General features: G+C 41.1%; 4 protein-coding genes across 4 annotated transcripts; all 4 read right to left on the bottom strand.

The window, feature by feature from the left end:
• Positions 1-358: 358 nt before the first annotated feature.
• LOC125488976 lies at positions 359-1,132 on the bottom strand. Its single transcript, XM_048623116.1, has one exon. It carries the CDS (start codon positions 1,130-1,132, stop codon positions 359-361), a length of 774 nt encoding a protein of 257 aa, XP_048479073.1.
• Positions 1,133-2,513: 1,381 nt separating this feature from the next.
• LOC105386823 (catalase) lies at positions 2,514-5,082 on the bottom strand. The gene is made up of 2 exons (XM_038105451.2): positions 4,999-5,082; positions 2,514-4,897 (listed from the first exon to the last, which is right to left on the bottom strand). Exons 1-2 carry the CDS (start codon positions 5,080-5,082, stop codon positions 3,470-3,472), a joined length of 1,512 nt encoding a protein of 503 aa, XP_037961379.2. The 3' UTR covers positions 2,514-3,469.
• Positions 5,083-7,497: 2,415 nt separating this feature from the next.
• LOC105386825 lies at positions 7,498-22,202 on the bottom strand. The gene is made up of 18 exons (XM_048623153.1): positions 22,061-22,202; positions 21,836-21,969; positions 21,430-21,548; positions 20,825-20,982; positions 20,134-20,317; positions 19,642-19,748; positions 19,011-19,232; positions 18,439-18,645; positions 17,852-18,023; positions 17,164-17,306; positions 16,636-16,755; positions 14,793-14,991; positions 14,435-14,521; positions 9,828-10,033; positions 9,171-9,266; positions 8,859-8,921; positions 8,125-8,211; positions 7,498-7,734 (listed from the first exon to the last, which is right to left on the bottom strand). Exons 1-18 carry the CDS (start codon positions 22,133-22,135, stop codon positions 7,516-7,518), a joined length of 2,598 nt encoding a protein of 865 aa, XP_048479110.1. The 5' UTR covers positions 22,136-22,202; the 3' UTR covers positions 7,498-7,515.
• LOC105386790 (frataxin homolog, mitochondrial) lies at positions 22,162-22,941 on the bottom strand. The gene is made up of 2 exons (XM_011557419.3): positions 22,548-22,941; positions 22,162-22,465 (listed from the first exon to the last, which is right to left on the bottom strand). Exons 1-2 carry the CDS (start codon positions 22,848-22,850, stop codon positions 22,214-22,216), a joined length of 555 nt encoding a protein of 184 aa, XP_011555721.3. The 5' UTR covers positions 22,851-22,941; the 3' UTR covers positions 22,162-22,213.
• Between the last annotated feature and the right edge of the window lie 124 nt (positions 22,942-23,065).

Below are 23,065 nucleotides of genomic sequence, written 5' to 3'. Positions count from 1 at the left end.
ATAATGTTTCAATATTAGTCTCCCAATCATGCCGACGTACAGCAGTGTAACACTTCTTTAAGGCGATCAAAACACCACCACCCGACCGTTTATCACTAGAGTTACTATGTCTATCATTCCTAAATATCAAATAACGATCATCGAAATATTCTTCACTATTAAAACTATTTTCTAAATTTGTTTCTGTTATGCATATAGCATCATAATTATTTCTAAGTACATTTAATTTAAATTCAATTGATTTCGAACGGAAACGATTAACATTTTGGTAATATATTAACATAATTTAATAGGTAGAGGATTGACAGTGCATTTAAAACTGAATATATTGTGAGATAATACATATAACTTTACAAATTTATGACAGATTGTTTAGACACTCCAGGCTTTTAATACGCAAGTAAGGTGATTTATCGTCTTTTCTCATAAATACCCGGTTAAATTTCACCCATACAAACTTGTAGGATTTTTCTTTGGCAATTTTTCGTGCAGCAGCATGGATCTCTTTGACTGCAGGAGATAGGTGCTCAGTTACAAAGATAGGACAGGCTTCACCAGTTATTTCCAAGTCAGATGAGTTTAATTTATTTGTAGAGTTGGCCTTGTTGTATCGTTTCACAGCCGAGATAATATTGTCCCGATGGCGCATGGATGACAGTGTAACGAGAATGTTCCTTGGTCTAGAGGAAGATTGATCCATCTTGGCCACTCTTCGGCAGGCATGAATCTCTGAGTCAGTCATAGGAACGTTTACCTTCTTGCAAAGATTTTTAACGTGAGTTACAACATTTTCACCTTTCCTTTCAGGCACAGCTTGTATTTCCAGATTAAGGCTACGCGACATCTTTTCTGCGGATTCAACACGACGTTCTAAGGATGTGACAAGACTTTGCAATTTAAAATTCTTGGCCTCCAACTCTTTTATGTCTTTCTTAGATGAATCTATTTCGGTTTTTAAGTCTTTTTGTTCAGCTGCTAGAAAGTCTGTGGTTGCGGTGAACTCCTGCCTTATAGTTTCAAGTGCAGAGTTAACAGCTGCGTTAACTTCCCTTTTTATAGATATAGTTATCTCAGATACTATGTCGGTTCTCATGCGATTCAGTAGCATATTCATTTGCTCAAGGGTGATCATTCCGGAGTTTTCAGCTTCTATTAATTTTTTATTATTATTAATAGTTAACGAGCTTACTGACTCGTCACATGACATATCCAAGTTGTCTTCAAGGAGTGAATACTGATTTTGTGAGGTAGTAGGTCTTTCCGACGGCGGAAGCGCGCGTCTTGTTATGTTCGTACAAAACGAGCATTGCCATTGCGACTTACTCTGAGGGGTGAGCGCTTTGTACATTATAAGAGTTATATTGAGACACTCAAAATGAAATGTATTATTACATTTTTGGCACTTTAGAATATCATACAAGCTAGTTTAATAGATTTCATACAAGATGCGCAATTAGGCATTTCTGTTGCCAGATGTTATATAAAAATTAAAAAAGAGGAATTTGTGATCTCGAGATTTGAACCAGCGTCTACGTATTACGTCTCTTCTTTGTACGGCGCGATATCCAATGCGCTACGCTGCCTGATACTTCGATATGCAAAAATATGGTACCAATGCGGCGCACTGAGTAATCACTGTAGTAGACCGGTTAGCGGTCGTTGCTCGGGCACGCACTTGAAGGTCAAATCACTGTCACCATTTGAATTTTAACTGAGTAATTGTGTGATTGTTTAGGTAATAACTTGCTTTTACGTTGATTTAAGATAACTTTTTTTACACAGTTTATTAGTTTGCACTATGAGCTTTAGAAATATATTGCACTGATAACTTTACTGTTTACTGATGTTAATTAATTTAATTGAAGAGAGAAAGCAGTACGTGTGTTACTCGTAATGAGCGCGAGCGCCGATCGATTACGATCATTACTCTATGGGCCCCAGCCGCAACAGTCGCCGCGAGCTAACCCGGTAGGTCAGAATCATCATCATCACGTTTCAGCATACGCATGCTATAAATGCACTATAATAAAACCACTATAAGATGATAATTTTCTTGCATTTTTCATCTACCATAACCATGGCAATACTTTCATGGACACCCTGTAGGTATATCTAAAGAAACATCTACGATAGACAGATATACAGATAATATATAGATAGATAGATATACAGCCTTTCAGGAACTGGCAATACTACAACAAACAGATCCCCACAACCGGCAGAGTGGGTTCAGTAGGTGGGTAAACAATCGGCCGAGGCGCCGCTGTGCAAGTTTGACCAGCGATTTATCGGACGTCTCCAATCATCGGTTAAGTTTCCCGTGTGCGAGTTTCCGCATTGTGCTCGAGGTGCCCGGGGCTGTCAGAACTTGCCAGATATTTCCAGTGACATGTTGTTTGATGCCGACTTCCTGGAGTCTTTGGTACGGTTGTAGCGGTATTTGCTGCAGCATTTTCACAATACAGAAGGTACGGAGAAAAAAGGGAACAGAATTTTCAGTAAGTATATTTTTGATTTGTAAAGCGATACGATAAATACTAAACGCTAACATTTTTATAACTTTCAGGGAGCCTTTAGATTAAGGGTATTTATTGCAAAGTAATATTTGACCTTCATTTGTAACTTCATTGGCCTATTCAAGAGATATACGATGTGCCTACATACTAGCTCTACATACTGTAAACTCGGGTAGGTAAACACCAAGTGTAGTCCCCAGTTCCAATTTCCTTGCGCTCACATTAAACTAGCGAGTGGCGACCCGCTGCAATCTTAACCAAAACTAAGCTATAGAGCAAGTTCCCGAAGTGGGCATAAATTGTCTCTGTGCCAATACTTGGGAACTAATGCCCCTGCTGCGCGAACTGCTTTGTAATCGGGACCATTGTGCGATCGCAAAATGAGTTTTAATCCACATTTGGGGCGCTAATTGAGTTGGCGCTTGTTTTGTTTAGAATCACGTGGAAGTTTCACGCTTAAATCTCCAGAACGTATGGGTTAGATGGAGTCAGGTGGTTAGTTCTCAAATGTGTGGATGTGAGTTATGACATTATGATGCAGTCTCCACTTTAGGTACCTACCTGTGCACTAGCTGAAAATGATATGGTAACTTTATAATTTAAGGCTAGAATTAGTAGCGCAAATGTAAATTTTGTCCATTACCTGTGAGTGTTCGCTTTAATGTTCTCGTGCTAGCGACAATGCTTGGTTGTTAGGATGAGATCATATTTCCACTTTGTCTAAAGCACCTTCCACTACCGTTTCTAATAACAAAAGTTAGGAAGGTATACAAAAACAAAACATGACTTTGAAACTGTGCTGCTCAATGTCGAACAGTTAACTATTTAGATGCGGTGCATAATGTTGTTTATAAAATACATGTAGGTAACACTAGAAAGTAACTAATTATTATTATCAGACATGCCACATTATTATCCTACACTTAAATTCAACTTTACGATTCATTACATTCCTACAACTCCCCGCATGTAATAGTACTGTTATTCAAACCGTCCCGGATGCGACTGCCCAGCTCCTTGTCTACCTTCGAGAACATTCGCGCCACCCTCTCCTGCAGTTCACACGTCACCATGCGGAGACCAGACACCACGTTTCCTGGCAATGTCTCCCGTTCCTTATCAGTAAACTCCTTCAAATAGAACTCCCTGGCTGGACCAAAGTTATCAGTCTCTTTCTGGGTTATTTCTATCAGCTTCGCTTGTTCGTCAGCGAACGCCACTGGCCCGTTGAAAGAATTGGGGAAGTAGTCAGGAGTCCCCAGTTCGTTATCTCTAACAGGCGACCGGCCATCTCGCAGGTAAGTTGAAGGTGGTTGAAGAGGAGCGTTCACGCGGATCTTGTTGAGGTTCCCGTTGAGTCGGTAGGTCTGGTCGTGCACGTAGGATACCAGACGACCCTCAAATAGCTTGTCGGGAGCGCCGAGGATCCCATGCACGAGGTTCCCGGGGTTGAACGCTATCTGCTCCACTTCAGCGAAATAGTTCTCCGGATTTCTATTCAGCTCTAGGATCCCAATCTGTTGAAGTGGATACTTGTCCGTTGGCAACACTTTGGTAACGTCGAAAACGTCAAACGATGCTGTTTTCACTTGTTCCAAAGTAAGTATTTGAGCAGATACCGTCCAAGTAGGATAGCAGCCGTATGCTATAGCGTTGTACAAGTCTCTGGCATAATAACTCGGGTCTTCACCGGCCAGACGGACCGCGTCTTCGTTCATCAAGTTTTTCATGCCCGCGTCAGGTGTGATGTGGAACCGCAGGAAGCTGGGCGTGCCCTCGTGGTTGACAACCTGGAAGGCGTGTACGCCGAAGCCCGGCATGTGTCGGAAGCCGTCGGGAGTCCCGCGGTCCGACCACGTCACCATCGCGAACAGCACGCTCTCGGGCCGCAGTGTGAGGAAGTCCCACTGCGCATTATTCTCCATGATGCCAGTCTGAGGGTTCGGGTGCAGCGCGTGGGCGAAGGAGGCGAAGAACAGCGGGTCCATGACGGGGAACACCGGGGTGTTGAGCGCGAGGAGGTCGTAGTTACCGTCTTCGGTGTAGAACTTAATGGCGAACCCGCGGCCGTCGCGGGCTGAATCTGCGAAGCCCCTGAAGCCACCTACGTGGGAGAACCTGACTGCGACGGGAGTCTTCTTGCCGATGGCACTGAAGAGCTTGGCCTTGCAGATGTGGGTAATGTCGTGGGTGACGCGGAAGTGCCCGAAGGCGCCGGCGCCGGCCGCGTGTACGAGGCGCTCCGGTATGCGCTCGATGCTGAGGTGGGCGAAGGTCTCCATGAAGAAGGGGTTCCGGATGAGGTTGGTCTGCAGGGAGGACGCCGCCTGCTGGACGGTTACTGGGGAGCCGAAGCTTAGGGACAGCTGTGCGGGAGTTTTCTGGAAGTTGAACCACATTGTCTGAGTGATGTTATCAGTAACCTATAATAGTAAATACATTTTATATACGATTCAATTTTCTTCACTTAGTATGTACTTACATGGGTTAACTTGAATATGTGCAGTTGCTGAGACACGGGGTCGCTACAGTTGCATGATACCACGGAAGCCAGGATCCGAGTCATAGTAAGATCCATGATAAACAACAAATACCAGAACATTTTCACTTATCAAAGTGCATGAATTATCTTGCAATGTCTACTCTCTCTCTCTCTACTTCATGTAGCCATTTTACGAAGACATTTTGAGTAGCATCCCTCTTTGGCTCCGCTATCCCGCAATTCTTACACACTTTATTCACAAGAACAACTTTAGTATATTTCCAATATATATCTTGTTTTACGGAATTAAACGAACTAGTACTTTGGAAAGTATGAGTGTTTCAGTGTACCTATCTGTTTTGGGACTGGTTTTGTCTCACACTCTCACTGACTAAGTTAAAGTAGGTAGGTACTCATTTTGAGGATACCGTTGCTTCCTCAAACTTGGTGTTATCTTGTAATAAAATTAATGTTTTCAGTTAGCGAGTGGTGTTTATCTGACATGAACCAATTAATTGATTATTTATTTATTTGATTCACTAACAAAGAATTTAGTTATACACTAATTGACAAAATAAATTAACTTTAAAACTAAAAATATATTATCTGAAACATCCTTTTTAAATAAAAAATTCTCGCCTTTCAGTTAGGTACTGCGGAAAAGCAGAGGCGCATCGCTGAACCCTCTATTTCATCACTTCATCACAGTAAGATAAGAGGTAAATTCAGATACCAATGAGGAAAGTTCTTTCCTGCTATGATAGGGTGACCAATCGTCCCGTATTAACTACCTAACTACATTAACATACGATACTTATGTATTTATTCTCGGCCTCAACCACAGACAAGTCAGATCGTTACCCTTCACTAATTAAGATTAATATTAGACTATCACAGGACACCACAGGAGCTTATGAAAGTTTAGTTAAACAAAATTCAGTGAGCCTCTAAACAAACTCCTGCCTCAATAGAGTAGCAAATCAGAATCAAAACTGGAATACATTTCCTTTGGTACAGTTCGCCACATCCTGAAAGTTGAACTCGCAGTTTAGAAATGACTCTTGCGACGCATGGATTTAGATCGGGGCAAATTCCAAAGTTGTCACGCTTAGCCAGTCCCCTCAGTACCACAGCCCGTCTCTTGAATGTATAATGTGGGTGTCAAACTTCACAGATTTCCCTCCATGTTCCGTTTCGCTTCTAGATTGTACACACAATACTTTTAAATTCGATTTCCATGTTTATTCGATTTTAGATTCAGTTGTAAGTCTGTTTCTTTTTGGCTGGATCGTTCCAAATCTAGGTGCTGCGATGAATAAGTAATGCGACGGAGTTGCTGTTTGTACCTAGGGAGGTATATTGTATACTTGTATAGGTAGGATACTAGGATCTATAGGAAATCACCGGCGTTGATTTAACTATAATCTCTGCTCGAGAGTGAGCAATGAAAAAGTTCCATCTGCATTGACGTTCCATATGTCACTGGAACTTTTTCATTGCTCGTGAGAGTCGTGAGTGTATTTATTTAAAGATACGTACCTACGCTTAACAACACAAGTATATCATAGAGCAGGTGGCACGGTTTTAAAATTTTAGAATGAATACGGTAGATAAGTACTTAGTAGGTACTTACGAACTTCTAAGCAAAGATTTTATAGCCAATAATAAAAGTGCCTAAATGCCTTATCCTTACTACTTATATGGAAAGATAATGTGTGTAAATAAAAAACTTGTAAGGAACTGTATGAAGTTAAATGACGAAGTTCCCACTTAGATGTTTATAGTTGTTGTTATTTCCGAACATAAAAATAAAAAGTGAAGTGTTTCAATTTTTTGTATCACTCCTCAGGTGGATCATAAAAAATTTGCAACGTTAATACTGTTAAAAAAAGATAAGGTAAAATTCGCAATTCATCGATTTTGTTTTAACTTCGTAGTTAAGTAGAAGTACTTATAGTACACAACAACGCATAAATCGTCATACACCTAACCACACACCACCTAAAAGGGCTAGAAAAGAAATTAAACGTAATTTTATGTAAGTAGGTAGTCATATTTTATTTCTTATCTTATAAATTGAAGAGGCATTATACTATACATTTATGAGATCTTTAATTTTGCATGACTCTCTCAAATGTGATATAGTTAATGCACATTTTATGCAACAAGCCCAGCAATGTACTTTACTACTACTAAACAGTCAAACTATACAGTGTGCGAATTAGCCTAAAACAAAGGTTTGATCATTTTGTTGTCACGAATAATCTAATGACTTTATCTTAAAAATTTAGAATAGATAGAACGATAGAAAAGATACATAAACAATTCAAAAGCTCTTCCTAACCAACACATCCTTCGTCTCGCTCTCTCGCTCTCTTCGGCCGCGTTGCGTAGGGCGGCGCGGCGTGTTGCGTGAAGACGGTAATAAGCACCGTCTATGTTGTGGATTTACTTTTGTAATTTCTGTGTTTGTGTGCAATAAAGCATTACTTATTTAACTAAGTAAGTATACACATTTCAGAAGCTCTTCCTAACCAACACATCCTTAGTCTCGCTCTCCTTGAACATATTCATCAGTTCTGCCACCAGACTGTCAGTAGTAGTGTTCTTATTAGAAGCCGCGTTGCGTAGGGCGGCGCGGCGTGTTGCGTGAAGACGCGCGCGGCGGCGGCCCGAGTGGGCTAGGGCTACCCGGACTAGTTTAGACCAGGACATGGGCCACTCGGAGCGGAGGTACTGGAAGGAAATGTGGGATGTCAGAATGTATTTGGTTGAAGTCTGTTGTTGATTGGATGAGGAAGAAGGATAGTTTGCGGAGCATTAGCTCACTAACATACAGACTTATGAAGCTAAGTAGACTGTGGATTAGAGGTGGAAATACTTAGCCAAGCCAAGGTTGAGGATAAAAAGATAGTTACTTAAACTGTACTAATATGCATTCTAAAGCTTGAGCTAGAAAAAAAAAGTTTTCTTTACGGAATAGGTACTTTTCTGAATGTCAATGCAGGATTAATGCCTGCTGTGAATGACCTACATAAATGGCTGTGTCACAGGTCACTAGAAATACATCAGGAAGTTTGCAACGCTGGATGATGATCCAAATGAGTAGTAAATATGTAAAAATACCTGATCAAAGGGTCGTCGTCCGATGTGGAACATGATGTAGATGAGCGGAGCGGTGTGCAGCGGCACCTCGCTCTCTGTGGCTTCCACCTGAAATTAAATAGCAGTTATACACTCATAATTCCTAAAAGAATAGAATAGAATAGAATATTTTTTTTTTATTTGCATGAATGTAGGTAAATGGCAAGTTATTACAAATTATAAGTACAGCTACATCCTGCCCTTTGGGGGCGTACAAATATTATTACATGAGTATTTGGTGCATGCATACCATTAATAATAAAATTACAAAATACAAAGCTAGTCATAATATATTATATTACAAATTGTCAGCAAAAAATTCACGTACATTATAATATGTCTTTTCTACAAGAAGTTTTTTTAATTGATTTTTAAACTGTATCATATTATTCGTCTCTCTTATATCTTGCGGTAAGTGGTTAAAGATTTTTGTTGACATTCCAATATATTATGTAGTTATTAAGGACAGTGGAAAATACGCCCTTGCGGAGAAGAGGATTGCTACAATCTTATTTTTCAGGTGCTGTTTTAGTCGCAATGACAGGTTTATGGGTTCTTTTCTACTATGGATGCTTTTGATATTCAGCAATCATATTGCAAAACACGTCTCTGGTGAAAGGCGGCCTATGGTCCTTTTACTACTCTTCGGTACATTTTACAACCATGCCGGAAATTTAACCAGAATCATTAGGTGGATATGGAGATTATGTGCTGACCTGCTGTATGTTGAGCTCCTTGTGTATGCGCTCCACGTGAGTCTGAAGATGTTCATACACCACCTGGGAGCAGAACAAAGAACATAAGTAAAACGACAATGAATATATGGATCAAAATACAATAGTTAGTTATTATAAAAAAGTGTTTTTATATTTTATGGCTGAGGGCTGTCGATTAATTCAATCAGAATTTAATGTAAGCTTAACAGCGAGACTAGTCTAAGGGCGACCTGGAGGACTTAGGTACGTAAATATTATGGAAATAAAAAAACAATAGAAATAGCTCTCAAACAGCGGAGGCCCTTGGCTTACCCGGAGGCTGTCGCGGCCGGCCTGCGTCATGAGCACCTGGCTGGTGAGCGCCGCCGCGTCGCTGGACCGCTCTGCATTCGAACCCGGGACCGTGCCCTGTGGGGGATGAGGTTAGTTATTTCAAACTAGCTGTTCCCGCGCGCTTCGCTTCGCCTTAAAAAGTTTTCCCGTGGGAATTCCGGGATAAAAATTAGCCTATGTTCTTTCCCAGGGTCTAGACTGTATGTATACCAAATTTCATTCAAATCCGTTCAGTAGTTTTGGCGTGAAAGAGTAACAGACAGACAGGCAGACACAGTTGCTATTTCGCATGTATAATATTAGTTAGGATATTTGGCCGTTGGACATACTCGTAGTTGTTGGTTGTTACATAGGAACTTTTACGTAGGTACTTAATACACGGATAGTATCCCAATTTAACGGGTAGATCTAGGTGGTGTGGTGAGTCAGCACCACGTCACGCAGATTAAAGTGTTTTTTTGTACAGTATTAATTTACCTTGGTACCTAATACTACCTAGGTAATCCTGTTTATGAAACATAAATAAGATATTTAGGCTACTCTCAGGAGTCCCCACGGGAAATTTGATGAAATATTTAAATCATTAGGTACTACGACTGACAATAAGTCCAAACAACCATCCAACAACAAACCAACCTCCTCAAAAAACGTAGCGAACTCGGGAAACTCGTCCAGCCCGAACTGTCCGCTCAGCACGAACCGCTTCTCACTTTGCAGCACGAGTTGCTCTATCTCCTGCGTGTGCTTGTGTTCCTCGTCGATGCGACACAGCGCCTCGCCCACCGCCAGAGCGACTGATGAGGGGGAGCTTAGGGTGGAGTCGAAGCTTAGTGAGCTGGTCGCTGGGTAGAGAGAGACAAAATTGTGGAAAATGTAGTTGGTAATGCTTGCAGGCTTTTTGTATGCGGTATGAATGCTTTAATTACATAATCATGTCATTTAATCGATATTATTAGTAGGCAGGACTGTGGAGTTCATGTGTCTCAGTTGTTATACAGCGGTAGACTTAGACGCATCGAAGCTGAATGAGCAGGTCGCTGGTAAGGGTAGAAAAGATTGGCATTGGTAAAAGTAGAGTCGAAGCTTATTGAGCTGGTCGCTGGAAAAGAGGTCGCTGGAGTCGCGCGCGATCAGCTGACGCGTGAGGTCACTGAACCTATGTGTGCGTAACAATGACTTCCCAAGTGCTAAAATGTTGTAAATGTAACATTGTGATATGTGAAATCCTAGCTTTTATTCAAAATAAGCTGGACGTGATGGATGAAGAGAGTTTGTTGCGTGTTTGTGCTACCTTCCTTAAGCTCAACTTTTAAGGCAGCGGATGTTAAGATACCTTTATATATATATAATGTCTCAAAAGAGACGAAAGTCGAGGATATTTCGAATTATATAATGAATAAAACCGGTGCCCAGGTAACACTGGAGAAGGTAATAATGAAAGAAGAAAAAGATTATGACTCATATAAAATGTATGTATCGAAGAGTAAGTTAAATCTTTTTGAAGACGACAATTTGTGGCCAAGTGGAATCCTGTTTCGGAGACATATTGTTTTCAACAAAAACAGAAAAGACTCGGAGGATAAAAAAACCATCAAATAAAAATGGCGATGAGCAAAGACACGATTAATTTAATAAGTTACAACTGTAAATCTGTTAAAAGGTCAGTACAGTGTGTCAAAAATCTGTGAGACATATGTGACGTCATTGCTATCCAGGAACATTGGCTTTTACCGTATGATATACCTTTCCTTGGAACGATTCATGAAGACTTCGAATATACCGGCAAGTCTGCGGTGGATACTTCGGCTGGTCTACTGAGAGGGAGACCGTTCGGCGGAGTAGGTATTCTCTGGCGTAAAGGTGCGTTCGAGTCAGTGTCCGTCGTGGAGTGTAGAAGTGTGCGTATCACGGCTATTAAGGTGTCAGTAAATAATAAATCGTTATTAATCGCGAGTGTTTACATGCCTACAGATAGTAGCGATAATTTACCAGAGTTTAACGAGTGCATGGGTGAGTTGGGGGCCCTAGTGAATACTAGTGATGTGGAAAATATATACCTACTAGGTGATTTTAACTCACATCCCAAAGAGTTATTCTGCTCGGAAATGTTAAATTTTTGCGATGACTTGCAGCTTCTGTGTGCGGACTTCGAAAAACTCGGTATGTTTTCTGACAATTATACCTACATAAGTGACTCTTGTGGCAGTACACGGTGGCTCGACCATTGTCTCGTATCCAAATCGGCTTGGAACTCAATAATGGATGTTAGCATAAAATATAATGTATTCTGGTCTGATCATTTACCGCTAATGATACAATGTAATATTAGTACCATTAAGATTAATTTTCAAGATGTAAATAACAGTCTTAATAAAATAATTTGGGGTGTAAGAAACCCGGAACAAATTAGTTTATATGCAAATGAGTGTAATAAAAACTTGCGAACGATAAATCTTCCTGAACAACTTAGGAATTGCTGTGACAAATTGCAATGTTTTGACAATCATCATCATCAGCTACTTGACGATTTGTATGCAAGAATTGTGAATATTCTGAGTGAAGCGTCGAAGTGTAGCAGTAAACTTAAATCTTATAAAAAAGTATCGCCGATTATTGGATGGAACAGGCACGTCAGGGATGCTCACAGAGAGGCGCGGGTGAAGTTTGATGTATGGAACAGTACTGGTAGATCAAGAATCGGGAAAGCTTATGAGGAGATGTGTGTATCGCGTAGGATTTTTAAAGCTAAGTTGAAGTGGTGTCAGAAAAACCAGGAACAAATAAAAATGGACATTTTGGCCACTCAGAGGCATAATAAAGACTTTAAAAAATTCTGAAAAAACACTGATAGACTGAACATCAAGCCAGGCCGACCTGTGAGCATCGATGGGGTGTCCGACCTAGGCGCTATAGCGAACTTGTTTAGAGAACATTTTAGCGTTAAGTCTCCTCTCGGCCCGTCTAAGCTGGTGCTCAGTGCTGGAGCTCATGACGGTGATGTACCAGTTAGGTTCTCGGCGAAGGATGTTGAGAGTGCAATTAAAAACATGCATCGAGGCAGATCACCGGGACATGACAGTTTGAGCATTGAGCACTTGCAGTATGCTGGTGTTCATATGTGCCGTGTATTGTCTTTGTTCTTTTCGTTGTGTGTAGTACATTCATACCTACCGCCTGAACTTGTGAAGGTTATAGTCGTGCCAATAGTTAAGAACAGAACTGTAGAGCTATCCGGAAAAAACGCAGCACATTCTATTCGATAGGATAGTCTATTCGAAAGTGCTGTCAACCTGTCAACAACAAAATGGCGGTGTATTGCGGTGTACAGATTTGCGAAAGTTTGACAGCTATCATTCCATAGGTCATTGTCAGAATAATATTATGTAATCTGTGGTCATTCTTTTCGAAACTCATTTGAAAGGTAAAAAGTGTTCGAAAATGCTGTCAAGTTGACAATAGTCGCACTCGCATTCGATTCTATTCGTTAGCTCGAATTTTCATGATACGGGTACTGGTGATCTATCAGACAAGAGCAACTACCGGCCAATTTCGTTAGCTACAGTTATCGCGAAGGTATTTGATCACCTAGTAGACTCTTGTCTAGATAAATATATTAACTTGAATGACGCACAGTTTGGCTTCCGCCCAGCTCTTTCCACGGAGGCCGCGATATTATGTCTAAAGCATACGGTGAGGTACTATTTAGACAGAAATACACCTATCTATGCGTGTTTTCTAGACCTCTCCAAGGCTTTTGACCTAGTGTCGTACGACATTTTGTGGAATAAGCTGGACGGAATTATACCGAGTGATATTTTATCTGTGCTCAAGTATTGGTACGACAAACAGGTAAATTTTGTGAGATGGGGGGATATACTGTCTGATTCCTATAAAATGGAATGTGGGGTGAGACAGGGAGGGGTGACCTCTCCAAAATTGTTTAATCTATATATAAATGCATTGATTGGGGAACTAAAACGCACTGGTGTCGGATGCCATGTAGATGGGATTTGTTTTAACAATATAAGTTATGCAGATGATATGGTGCTGCTGGGCCCCTCAGTCAATGCATTGAGGAAATTGTTGGGGGTTTGTGAAACATTCGCAAATAGTCACGGATTGTCATATAATGTTAAAAAATCGGAATTTATGTTTTTTGCTGTAGGTAAAAAAAGGTTTAGAACGGTTCCTGACCTATTTCTTAACGGTACTAAATTGAATCGTGTAAAAAGTTTTAAGTATCTAGGTCATTATGTGACTGAAAATCTGTGTGATGATATGGATATGGAAAGAGAACGCAGGGCGTTGGCCATCAGGGGTAATATGTTGGTCCGAAGGTTTGCCTATTGCTCTAAGCAGGTGAAGGTTACCTTATTCAAAGCTTATTGTCAATCAGTGTATACAAGCAGCCTCTGGACTAACTATACTCAGAAGGCTTTCAGCGCCCTGCGCGTTCAATATAATAACACCTTCAGGATGATGATGGGGCTGCCCCGCTACTGCAGCGCGTCAGGCATGTTCGCAGCCGAGCGCACGGATGACTTTTACGCCATTATCCGGAAGCGAACAGCGTCTCTGCTGGGCAGAGTGCGGGCCAGCGGCAACAGCCTCCTGAGGGTGATCGCCGAGAGGGTGGATGGCCCTATCTTGAGACACTGGGTCCAAGTACTTAACTGGAACAGGGTAGGATCAGTACTCAGTGTTTCAAAATAGGGTGTGTAAATAAATAACTATATTAATGTGTTTGTGTTTGTATTTAGCCTAACCTAGTATTAAGATTCATTGTTACTAACACTTACTATGGACTATGTGGTCTGAAAATAAATATTTATTATTATTATTATTAAAAGAGGCAATATTGGAAAAATTAGAGAGGTAGAATGGTTGAAAATGTAGAGTTTTTCTGTATACTGAATTCATTCTTATATGGAACAAAAGGTATACCGATCTTAGTGTGTATTCATATTTAAATTTATTTAAAAACAAGGTTTTAAAATAAAACATTAAAAACAATAAAGTACTTGTGGACTACAACCATTTATTTTAACTGTAGTTTATTTGTTTAATAATATTTTGATTAAAACAACACAAAAAATATGTTTTACAGTCTTTCGTATGCATTATGAAAGGCTTAATGAGTATTATTACATAATGAGCATCGTCGTTAGTAATATTAGTATAGGACTGCAGGTCATCCCATACCATAGCAGGTACAAAAACTTTCAAAATACACGTCTACTCACTAGTCTGTCCGAGGCCCATGATCCTCACGTGCTTGGGTTTGCCAGCTCTGACGGTCATGTGGGCTTCACCGTTGGCCTCTGATGATGCTGGAAACAACAAAATAATATAAAAACTGACATTACAATATCTTATCTAATATATCTCAAATTCATTGCTTCATATTTCACATTCATGATACCATTATCAATCTGATCTGACTCCTCTTTTAATTTCTTCTTATTTCACAGAACTTCAGCTCAAACATAACCAGGATTCCCTAAAGTGTAAAGAGCCGAGCGAAGCGAGGCCATACATTTCAATCCTGCTACCTTGAAGCTTAGAAAACCTAGTCCCTGCACATGTGGCTGTGACCCTCACGTGTGTGTTCGTGCTGCTGGGCGGCCCACAGCTGCGTCTCCTCGTACAGCGCGGTGAGCAGCAGCTGCACCAGCACCGAGCCGCCCGCGGGCCGCGCGCGCGCCGGCAGCGCCGTCTGCAGCGCCGCCGCCGCCGCGTGGAGCGGGCGGGGGATGCAGTCAAGGGTGCGGGATATGCAGGTCAGGCAGAGGGACATGGTCTGGAAGAGATGGGGGATCAGCCTCTGGAATACTCATTTTCAATACGAGATCAAATATGAGCAGATAACAAAGCCTGCCAGATAGGTAACATCTCGAATGTTAGGCGCTTCGTTCACTGCGACTGCGGCGGCGACAGAGAAGAAATCTTTTCTATATGCAAGCCCAGTTCTACGCGAGAACATGTCATTGTAAATGAGGTATAATTCCTTGCGTCTAAAGCCGTACCGTGCCGTAGAAGTGAACGTTGCGCCTTAAAGAATGTTAGCGCATGAGCAATTGCTATGCTAAAAGGTTTAGTCGTTTCTTCATCATCATCAGCCAATAATCATCCACTGCGGGACATAGGCCTCTCCCAAGGGGTTCTTTTATCCAAAAGAACATTTAAATTGCCCGTACATGCCACAAACACAAGGTTCGCTCAAAGGTTTCCCAATTTTCTTCGCCCACATACATACAACAAAGCTATAAAACACTGTAGTTTGAATAATGCTACAATGAAGGAGGCAAAGGATACCATGAAAAAATGGCTCACTGGTTTGAATTATGACCAAACTGAGGACATTATTTGTATAACGGAATGACCTTGAAACCCTTTATAGGACCGTTCCTACCTGTGTAATAATCTGGAGTAATTGTGTGTGGTCCGGGAATCTACAATAAACTACCTAGTGATGTAAAAAGTATGCAGACACTACAAGGATTTAAATATAAACTCAAAAAATGGCTCGCTACGCAGGCATTCTACACGGTAGGAGAATTCATCGACAGGTAGAAATAATTAAGTATTGTCTCTTTGACATCTTCTATTGTAATAATGTATCAATGTGATAATTTTAATTTGTTGTTATTTCATGTAATGTTATATATTATTTTATTTTTTGACTGTGACATTGAAACTAGATTAATTTTCGTATTAATATTCTATTTTATTTTGACATTGTGACTATTTCTGGATCTAATTATTTAATTTTAAAGCTTGGTATACTTATGTATCACTTTTACTGTTTATTTAATATTGACATGTAATGAATAATTATCAATAAACAAATCTAATCTAATCTAATCTAAGTACATATACTTTGCTTATATATTTATAAACTCATATTTTATATATATTAACTAATGTTTATTTGACTTTATTTATCCTTAACTATTATATATATTTTTTCCTATAAAAGTGTACAAGCGAGCCTAAATTCTATCCTACATTCTGCTTAACTTAGGTTTTAGGTTTTAAGTTTAATTTGGTTAGTTTAAAATCTAAATTGTTAATTAATGTCATTTAATGGTCCATAATTTTATTATAAAGCCACCTAACGAATACCTGACCAAACAATACAAATAACCTGCCTACCGTCCCCCACGATACGGGTTGTACCTAGTGTAGGGGACACTGTCAACACTATATAGATCAACTCCTCACCAAATTACTGTAACCACCAGACTATTGTAAAAACGTTTTATCGGTGCCAATAAATGATATTTTTTTTTTTTTTTAAGGAGCGCCACAACACTCGGTCACACTCACTTAGGCGTTTATCGTTTAAAAATATTTCTTCGGTCTTCTTCTACATTAATTTACTCTTTACATTATTAACATCTTATCTATCGATCCATGTATCAAGCTACAAAGGTCCAGTTACCTGATACATGGAGGCCCCAGACTGCAAGGCGTGGACCAGTATGGGCGGGATGAACTTGAGAGCGGACCCGGCGAGTCCCAGTATACCCGCCAGCCACGCCGGCCGCCGGTCGCACCACACCTACGGGTTTGCCATTTATAAAAGCGCGACATAATGGGTGTTGAAGGAAACTAGAGGGCTAGTATAAATAGGTAGAGAAATGCGATTGGTACGTTTAATACAACAAGATAGAGTCGGTAGCGAACGGAAACTAAATTTTCGTAAGCGTGAGCAACCAGTCAAAGGTTTCTAAAGGCAAAAGCCGTAAGTAGGTATTAATTTGTATTGAAAGTAGATTATTTAACTTGCAAGATTTGGATAAATCCAACCAACCAACTATTCAATCCACAGTTGTTTTTAATTTGCTATGTTCGTATGTAGTTCAGATAATTAAAAACTAATTTTAATCACATATAAATTTATTTTGGGTTAATACATCTAAAGTAACTAACTACACTTATGTCAATCACACATTATTTAACATAGAACCTGTCGTTTGTCCAAGCAAGCGGCCCAATCCTTTCCCGACACTTCCAGAGCGTAGACCAGAGTGGACTTGAGCTCGGCCTTGCTGCCGATGGACGCCAGGATGTAGGTCAGCGCTCCACTGGCCCTCGCGTACTCCTCTTCAGCTGATAAGGGGAAATGTGGATTAGTTAGGAGGGTGATCGATTAATCTGAAGGCATACTTACTTAGGTTTGGCGTCAGAATACACTGGGATGGGAACAGTGACGTGTGGTGTGACAGCCGACTGATGCTATTTATAGTTATAGAAAAGGGGAGAGCAACCAATGCCCATTCGCCACTGCGACCTAAAATATCTATTGTCACTCCACTTGCCGCGTCAAATCTCACTCTCCAAGTCCAGGTCTTTTATAAACCTGACGATCTTACCGGGAGGGAGAGACCTGACATCTATGGGGGCTAATTTGTAGCCGCTCAGCGCCCCCTGCTGCAGGCAGCGCCCGCCCCCGCGGCACCAGCGCCCCCCCTACCTCTCAGCGCCCCCCTACCTCTCAGCGCCCCCAGCCTCCCTCTCAGCGCCCCCCCCCCCTACCTCTCAGCGCCCCCCTACCTCTCAGCGCCCCCCCTACCACTCAGCGCCCCCTGCTGCAGGCAGCGCCCGCCCCCTGCTGCAGGCAGCGCCCGCCCCCGCGGCACCAGCGCCCCCCCTACCTCTCAGCGCCCCCTGCTGCAGGCAGTGTCCGTCGCGCGTGCACATGGTGCCGGCGCACCCGCCCCCGCGGCACCAGCGCCCCGAGGCCGCCCAGCGCGCCCCCGCGCCCGCCGAGCGTATGGAGGTCACGAGGAGGTGGCGGGCTAGGCGGCAGTCGCGCATCATTAGAATCTGGAGAGAAGGGGTGGATTGAGTAGGAGGTAAGTATCTACAAGAGTTTAGGATTAGTGCCGCTTAAGTAGTCATTCCTAGATTACCTACTTACAGCAGCGACCTTAAGTTTCAGAGATGATTGCAATAATTTAAGACAGAATCCCTTAATTTTGTACCCGCTATATCAGCATCAGCCGACAGCAATGCTGGGCACTGGCCATCCCCAAGGAGCAGGATTACACTCTATTCCAGTTGGCCTTCTTCACTCAACCACTGTCAGGTTAACAAATTATCACGCAAAACATATCAGATCCAGGAGGTCCAGCTTGTATCATATTTTCATCTTATATCGTCACACGCTCCGTTTTCCATTTCCTACTTAGGTACTAAAAGAACTAAGATAGCTACACAATTACACATCCCTGTAACCCACCTTAACCAACAGCGTCCAAGACGGCTGCGGCTGTGCCAGTAGCACAATCAGCTCCAACCCCACGGCGGTATTAGTGGGCAGGTCTTGAGTACAGGTCACAGAGTCGTCGTCGATGTGAGCGAATAGGTGTGGAGAGGCGAATGTGAACCACGGGGCGAGGCGGTCCCGGCGGAGGGGGGTGGGCTGCTCTTCGGAATTCTTTAAGGCCTGAAAAGGATATGGTGTTTTATTTTATTTTGATCGGAAAACTAGAGACTTATAACAATGTATGTAGCTATATCTTAAAGTAACAGGAAGTCAATCAAAGTGTTCACTGCCTTATCAACAAGTAGGTAAATAGCCAGGGAATAAGGTAAGGTATGGGATTTGTAATCGCGAAACATACGAAATGCCACTCCTACCGAGCACAATCGCTACTCAATTATTCTTTTAAATAGGGGCAAGTTTATCGCTGAATCTTCGTAATTTCTTGTCCGATTTGGATATTTCTTTCACCATAAGACACGTTTTTTTATTGTCATCGATCTACATTCTTATCAAAAGTGACTGATCCTCATTACTCATTTACCCACCTGATGAATAAAGTGCAGTTCAGCGCCTCTATAAACCATACAATTAAACAGCTCAGTACACTTGGCATGAACATCTCTGACATCTCGGCTCTGGCTAGTCTCATCCAGACCACAGAGATCTGCCCCCACACTGCACACAGCGGGCAGGAGTTGTGCAACACAGAGTAGGATGTTGAGGATGTCGTTTACTAGGAGCGGGGTCGTTGTGTCCGTGGTGTTGGCCTGGGGAAGGTTTTGAGGGGGTGAAATTGGTTGGATTATTTAGTTTCATTCATGATTGATTAAAAGTATACATTTCATATAATATATTTAGAATTTCAATTCAGTACAGAACTAATCAACGTATTGTAGGTACTTTCCTTTAAGAAAAAACCGATTTGGAAATTACAGAACGTTGAATTGAACTTGAACTGAACGTTGAACATAATAACATAATCAACCATATCGGTTTTTTTCAATACCTATAAAAAATTATAACACAGGCATGTAAATACGGAAATACTATGCATACCTAATACATTTTCTGGTTCTGCATAATGTTGTGGACACAAATGTTGAGATACTTATGTACAGTCTTCTACATAAATAGTATATTTATTTGCCCTGTTTATTATGGTTTTAGCAGTATTACCTGACAATATCGTACGTTGAGTATCGTCAACGTTTCATTGAGCATGCCCGCGAATATTCTCTGAGCCATTCTGGGTGGGACCGTGTCCCACAGATCTTTTCTACTTCCTGGAACACAAAAAAAACCAAATAGGCGAGTGGAGTGGTAAAGAAACTAATTATGCATACTCGTAGATGGCGCCACTCATACGGGTAGCCCTTAGCTTTTATAATTGGTTCCATCAAAATTATTTCTAGTTATCAGGCCTGATCACTGCAGGACATAGTCTTATCCCAGGGAGCACTACAAATTTATTTCCTCAGCCTTCCTAATCTACCTGCCATTTGTCTAACTAAAGTCATCCGCAAAGCTGGGCGAAATGTTTCCCACGCTACGCTTGTCTCTTCCTAACCTCAATCAAGAACTCAAACCCAGCCCATTGCCGCTTCAGCTATTTTAAAGAGATACTTATTTCGGATATTTTCATATACATAATACTTATTATAAAAGTACCTTGCATATAAAGCCACCATCCCTGCACACTGGGCGAGCCGGCCTCTGGAACCCTAGTCCCGGCGCTGTCTATGGGCCGCCCGCCCGAGTCTTGCAGTATGTACAGAGACAACACCCGGTTGTGGAGGTCTAGAACTCGTTCCGCTACTGCTTCCGCCATTGTGACGTAGCGCTTGTATGCTGCCTGCGGTGGATTTTAAAATGCTTAGTTTTATCATATTGTTAGGTAAACATAAAGCGTGCTGTGAATTAATCAAATTTTTTGTGCGTTACGTGCATAGACTTAGTATATAATAAGTCTATGGTTACGTGTGATAAGTGTGATAACAATTTGAAAGATTTCATTTTTGTTTTTTTTTACTTTTAGCAGACGTAGGTAATAATTATTTTGTCTGGATATAAAACAATTCCATACAATGAATAGTTCGTCAAATTACTATATAGTTAACTACTTATACACATTTTAGTTATCGATGTCAGTAAAATTTTAAGTGTTACTTTGACGGTAACAATATGTAAGGTAAGACCATGGAAGTCTCATGGAAGTATCAACTAAGTATTTACTACGATTAGACTTAAGAGTAAGTTTAAGTTAACAATGTGGCAGCCACACTGCCCTTTATGCTAATAGGTCGTAATGAGACAGATACCTTTCACCTCTACTTCTTCCAACATTAGGTACACCACAAACCTGCAACAGCGAGTGCCTCTCAGCATTGCCCATGTCCTCGAGATGCTGCACGTAACAGTGCAGGCTGTTGCGTAGGAGCGCCGCGGCCCCCAGAGTAGCCGTCAGCACTGGCAGATCCGCGTGGTCTAGTGCCTCTTGCGCCAGCATGTGGAGGTGTTCTGTGGGCAAGATGGCGGATGACGTTTTGTTTTTTTTTACGGTGTTTGTGGGGGTGGCGGAAAAAGTTGTTTAGTAAATTTTTCTTAGGCCATTTCGGTACACCGTACACCTTAGATATTTAGTAGTAATTTCCAGGTCGATCAGCAAAAAAGGCAGTTTATGATTGAAATAATGTTGCTCCTAACCCTGTTCCTACAAGAGTTTTGTAACTTTCCATCTAAAGCTGCGTACAGACCGGGCCAACGAACGCCCAACGAACGCCAACGGTTATCCCAACGATGGATATTTATCATACATAATACAGGGCAGATTGCAGCAACGCAGGTCAACGAAAAACGTTCGTTGGCATTGGTTGGGCCGGTCTGTACGCGGCTTAACTAAAACCTTGCTTACGTAAAGTAAACCATTTTAGACAGTTTAAAAAACTAGAATTGTAGTTTACTTACCAAGCAACAAGTCAGACGACTTTATAGCCAACTGCACAAACTTGTCAGGATCCGATGTCTTGGCTACTTCATCATCTCGCTTCTCCTCTTTCTGAGTTACAAACATCCCAGAGCCTTGCCTGAAATAAATGAAATTATTACAATTCAGAATAGGGTTATAAAAAGGTACTATAACATTTTACAAAAGTACAAAACTGTCCTTAGTTAATTTAAAAAAAAGACACATTTATTTGACACAGTACAAGAAAAACAAAAGAAAATAACACAATTCAAAAAAACAAGAACACAACAAAATGCACCAGCTCAGCATGTGCTGTAGATAATAAAATCACATCACTAGTTTTCAGCTGGTCCTTATAAGGTGACCTCAGTTCAAGATATTTAAGGATAAATAAATTATACTTACTGAAAAGCAATAGAGAACTCTTCTTCCAGCCACATGACAATCTTGACAGCTGCAAAAGAAGCATTCCTAGGGAAGTCCAGCCTCCCTCCCACTACCCCTCGGCAAACTGTCTCCGACAACACTGTCTGGTTCTTCTGCAAAGTGAAAAAATTTAATTGTTAAACTATGAAAACTTTAAAATAATTATATTCTACCAATAATTTGAAGAACGAGAAAAGTACATACCTGGTAATATTCAAGATCTCTTTGTAACAAAATAGGGATACGGTCCATAATATTTCCATCTTCAATAACCTCCATGATTAAAACAAAATAAAAAGCAAATCAACAGATAAGACTAAGATTGTATTTACAAATTAATAACAGGCAACAAAAATATCAAACTAAACTATGAGAGCACTTTGAGAATTCCACGTTTCCTTTAACTATTTCCGATATTTCAGTTTGTAGCAATTGATGCAGTGTGATTCCGTCGTGTTTGTACAACCAGTAGCCTCCGTTTTTCAACACTAGGTCATAGCGCTTGGGCCCTGAGGTTGGAGAGCTGAGCCACACTTGCTTGTTGGGAGTTTGTCTGTTTATCACATAAGTTCCGTAGCTAGGGCCCAGGTCAACTGTTAAAACACCATCCTGTAATATTTGTTGGTTGGTTACATATCATGAAGTGAGAACGAACAGCTTAATTTTGTAGTTATAATATCAAAGAACTTACACTAAACGTAATATCAGCTCCTTTCAAGTGTGGTGCAGATTCTACCAGCTCTTCAAAGTAATCACATAGAGATTCTAATGTTTCATTGCAGATTTGTTCGAAAACTACATGATCCACTTCCGTAGCCTGTGTTTCGGGGTTATCATTCTTATTTACACTATAACTTCGACATACTGGCACAATTTCACAGGTTTTCAGCACTGGTTTCGTAATGTAGGTCGCCTTGATACCAAGAACGGTGGCGCAGTTATTGAATTTAGGCCGTGCCAAGCGCTGGCTGGTACGAAGCATATGCCTCAGCATTGTTACCGGTATTTTTCTAATTTTCTGAGTTGCGTTGCGATGCGACGATCAGCTGAGAAAAATAACCTTAAACTCGAAACCAAAATAAATAAGGAGTCAGGAGTGAATGAATGAATGAGTGAATGAAGTAAACTGTCAATGTCAAATGCCATGCCGACAAATATTCCTTAGAATAATGACTTGATCTTATAACAATGAATAAATTATTGATGCCA

Source organism: Plutella xylostella, chromosome 9 (genome assembly GCF_932276165.1).
Source record: "Plutella xylostella chromosome 9, ilPluXylo3.1, whole genome shotgun sequence".
NCBI lineage: Eukaryota > Metazoa > Arthropoda > Insecta > Lepidoptera > Plutellidae > Plutella > Plutella xylostella.
Note: the sequence above shows the minus strand (reverse complement) of the source record. Positions and strands in the feature narration are given on the sequence as shown.

Excerpts from the sequence above, each read along its gene's own strand:
- LOC125488976 (XM_048623116.1), bottom strand. The coding sequence starts at position 1,132 with ATGATCACCCTTGAGCAAATGAATATGCTACTGAATCGCATGAGAACC.
- LOC105386823 (XM_038105451.2), bottom strand. The coding sequence starts at position 5,082 with ATGACTCGGATCCTGGCTTCCGTGGTATCATGCAACTGTAGCGACCCC. Across the intron at positions 4,898-4,998 it reads ACATATTCAAGTTAACCCAT|AAAACTCCCGCACAGCTGTC; the intron begins GTAAGTACATAC and ends TTCAACTTCCAG.
- LOC105386825 (XM_048623153.1), bottom strand. The coding sequence starts at position 22,135 with ATGGAGGTTATTGAAGATGGAAATATTATGGACCGTATCCCTATTTTG. Across the intron at positions 8,922-9,170 it reads CCGGCCGCGACAGCCTCCGG|GTGGTGTATGAACATCTTCA; the intron begins GTAAGCCAAGGG and ends TTCTGCTCCCAG. Across the intron at positions 8,212-8,858 it reads AGGAGCTCAACATACAGCAG|GTGGAAGCCACAGAGAGCGA; the intron begins GTCAGCACATAA and ends ATTTAATTTCAG.
- LOC105386790 (XM_011557419.3), bottom strand. The coding sequence starts at position 22,850 with ATGCTGAGGCATATGCTTCGTACCAGCCAGCGCTTGGCACGGCCTAAA. Across the intron at positions 22,466-22,547 it reads GAGCTGATATTACGTTTAGT|GATGGTGTTTTAACAGTTGA; the intron begins GTAAGTTCTTTG and ends CAAATATTACAG.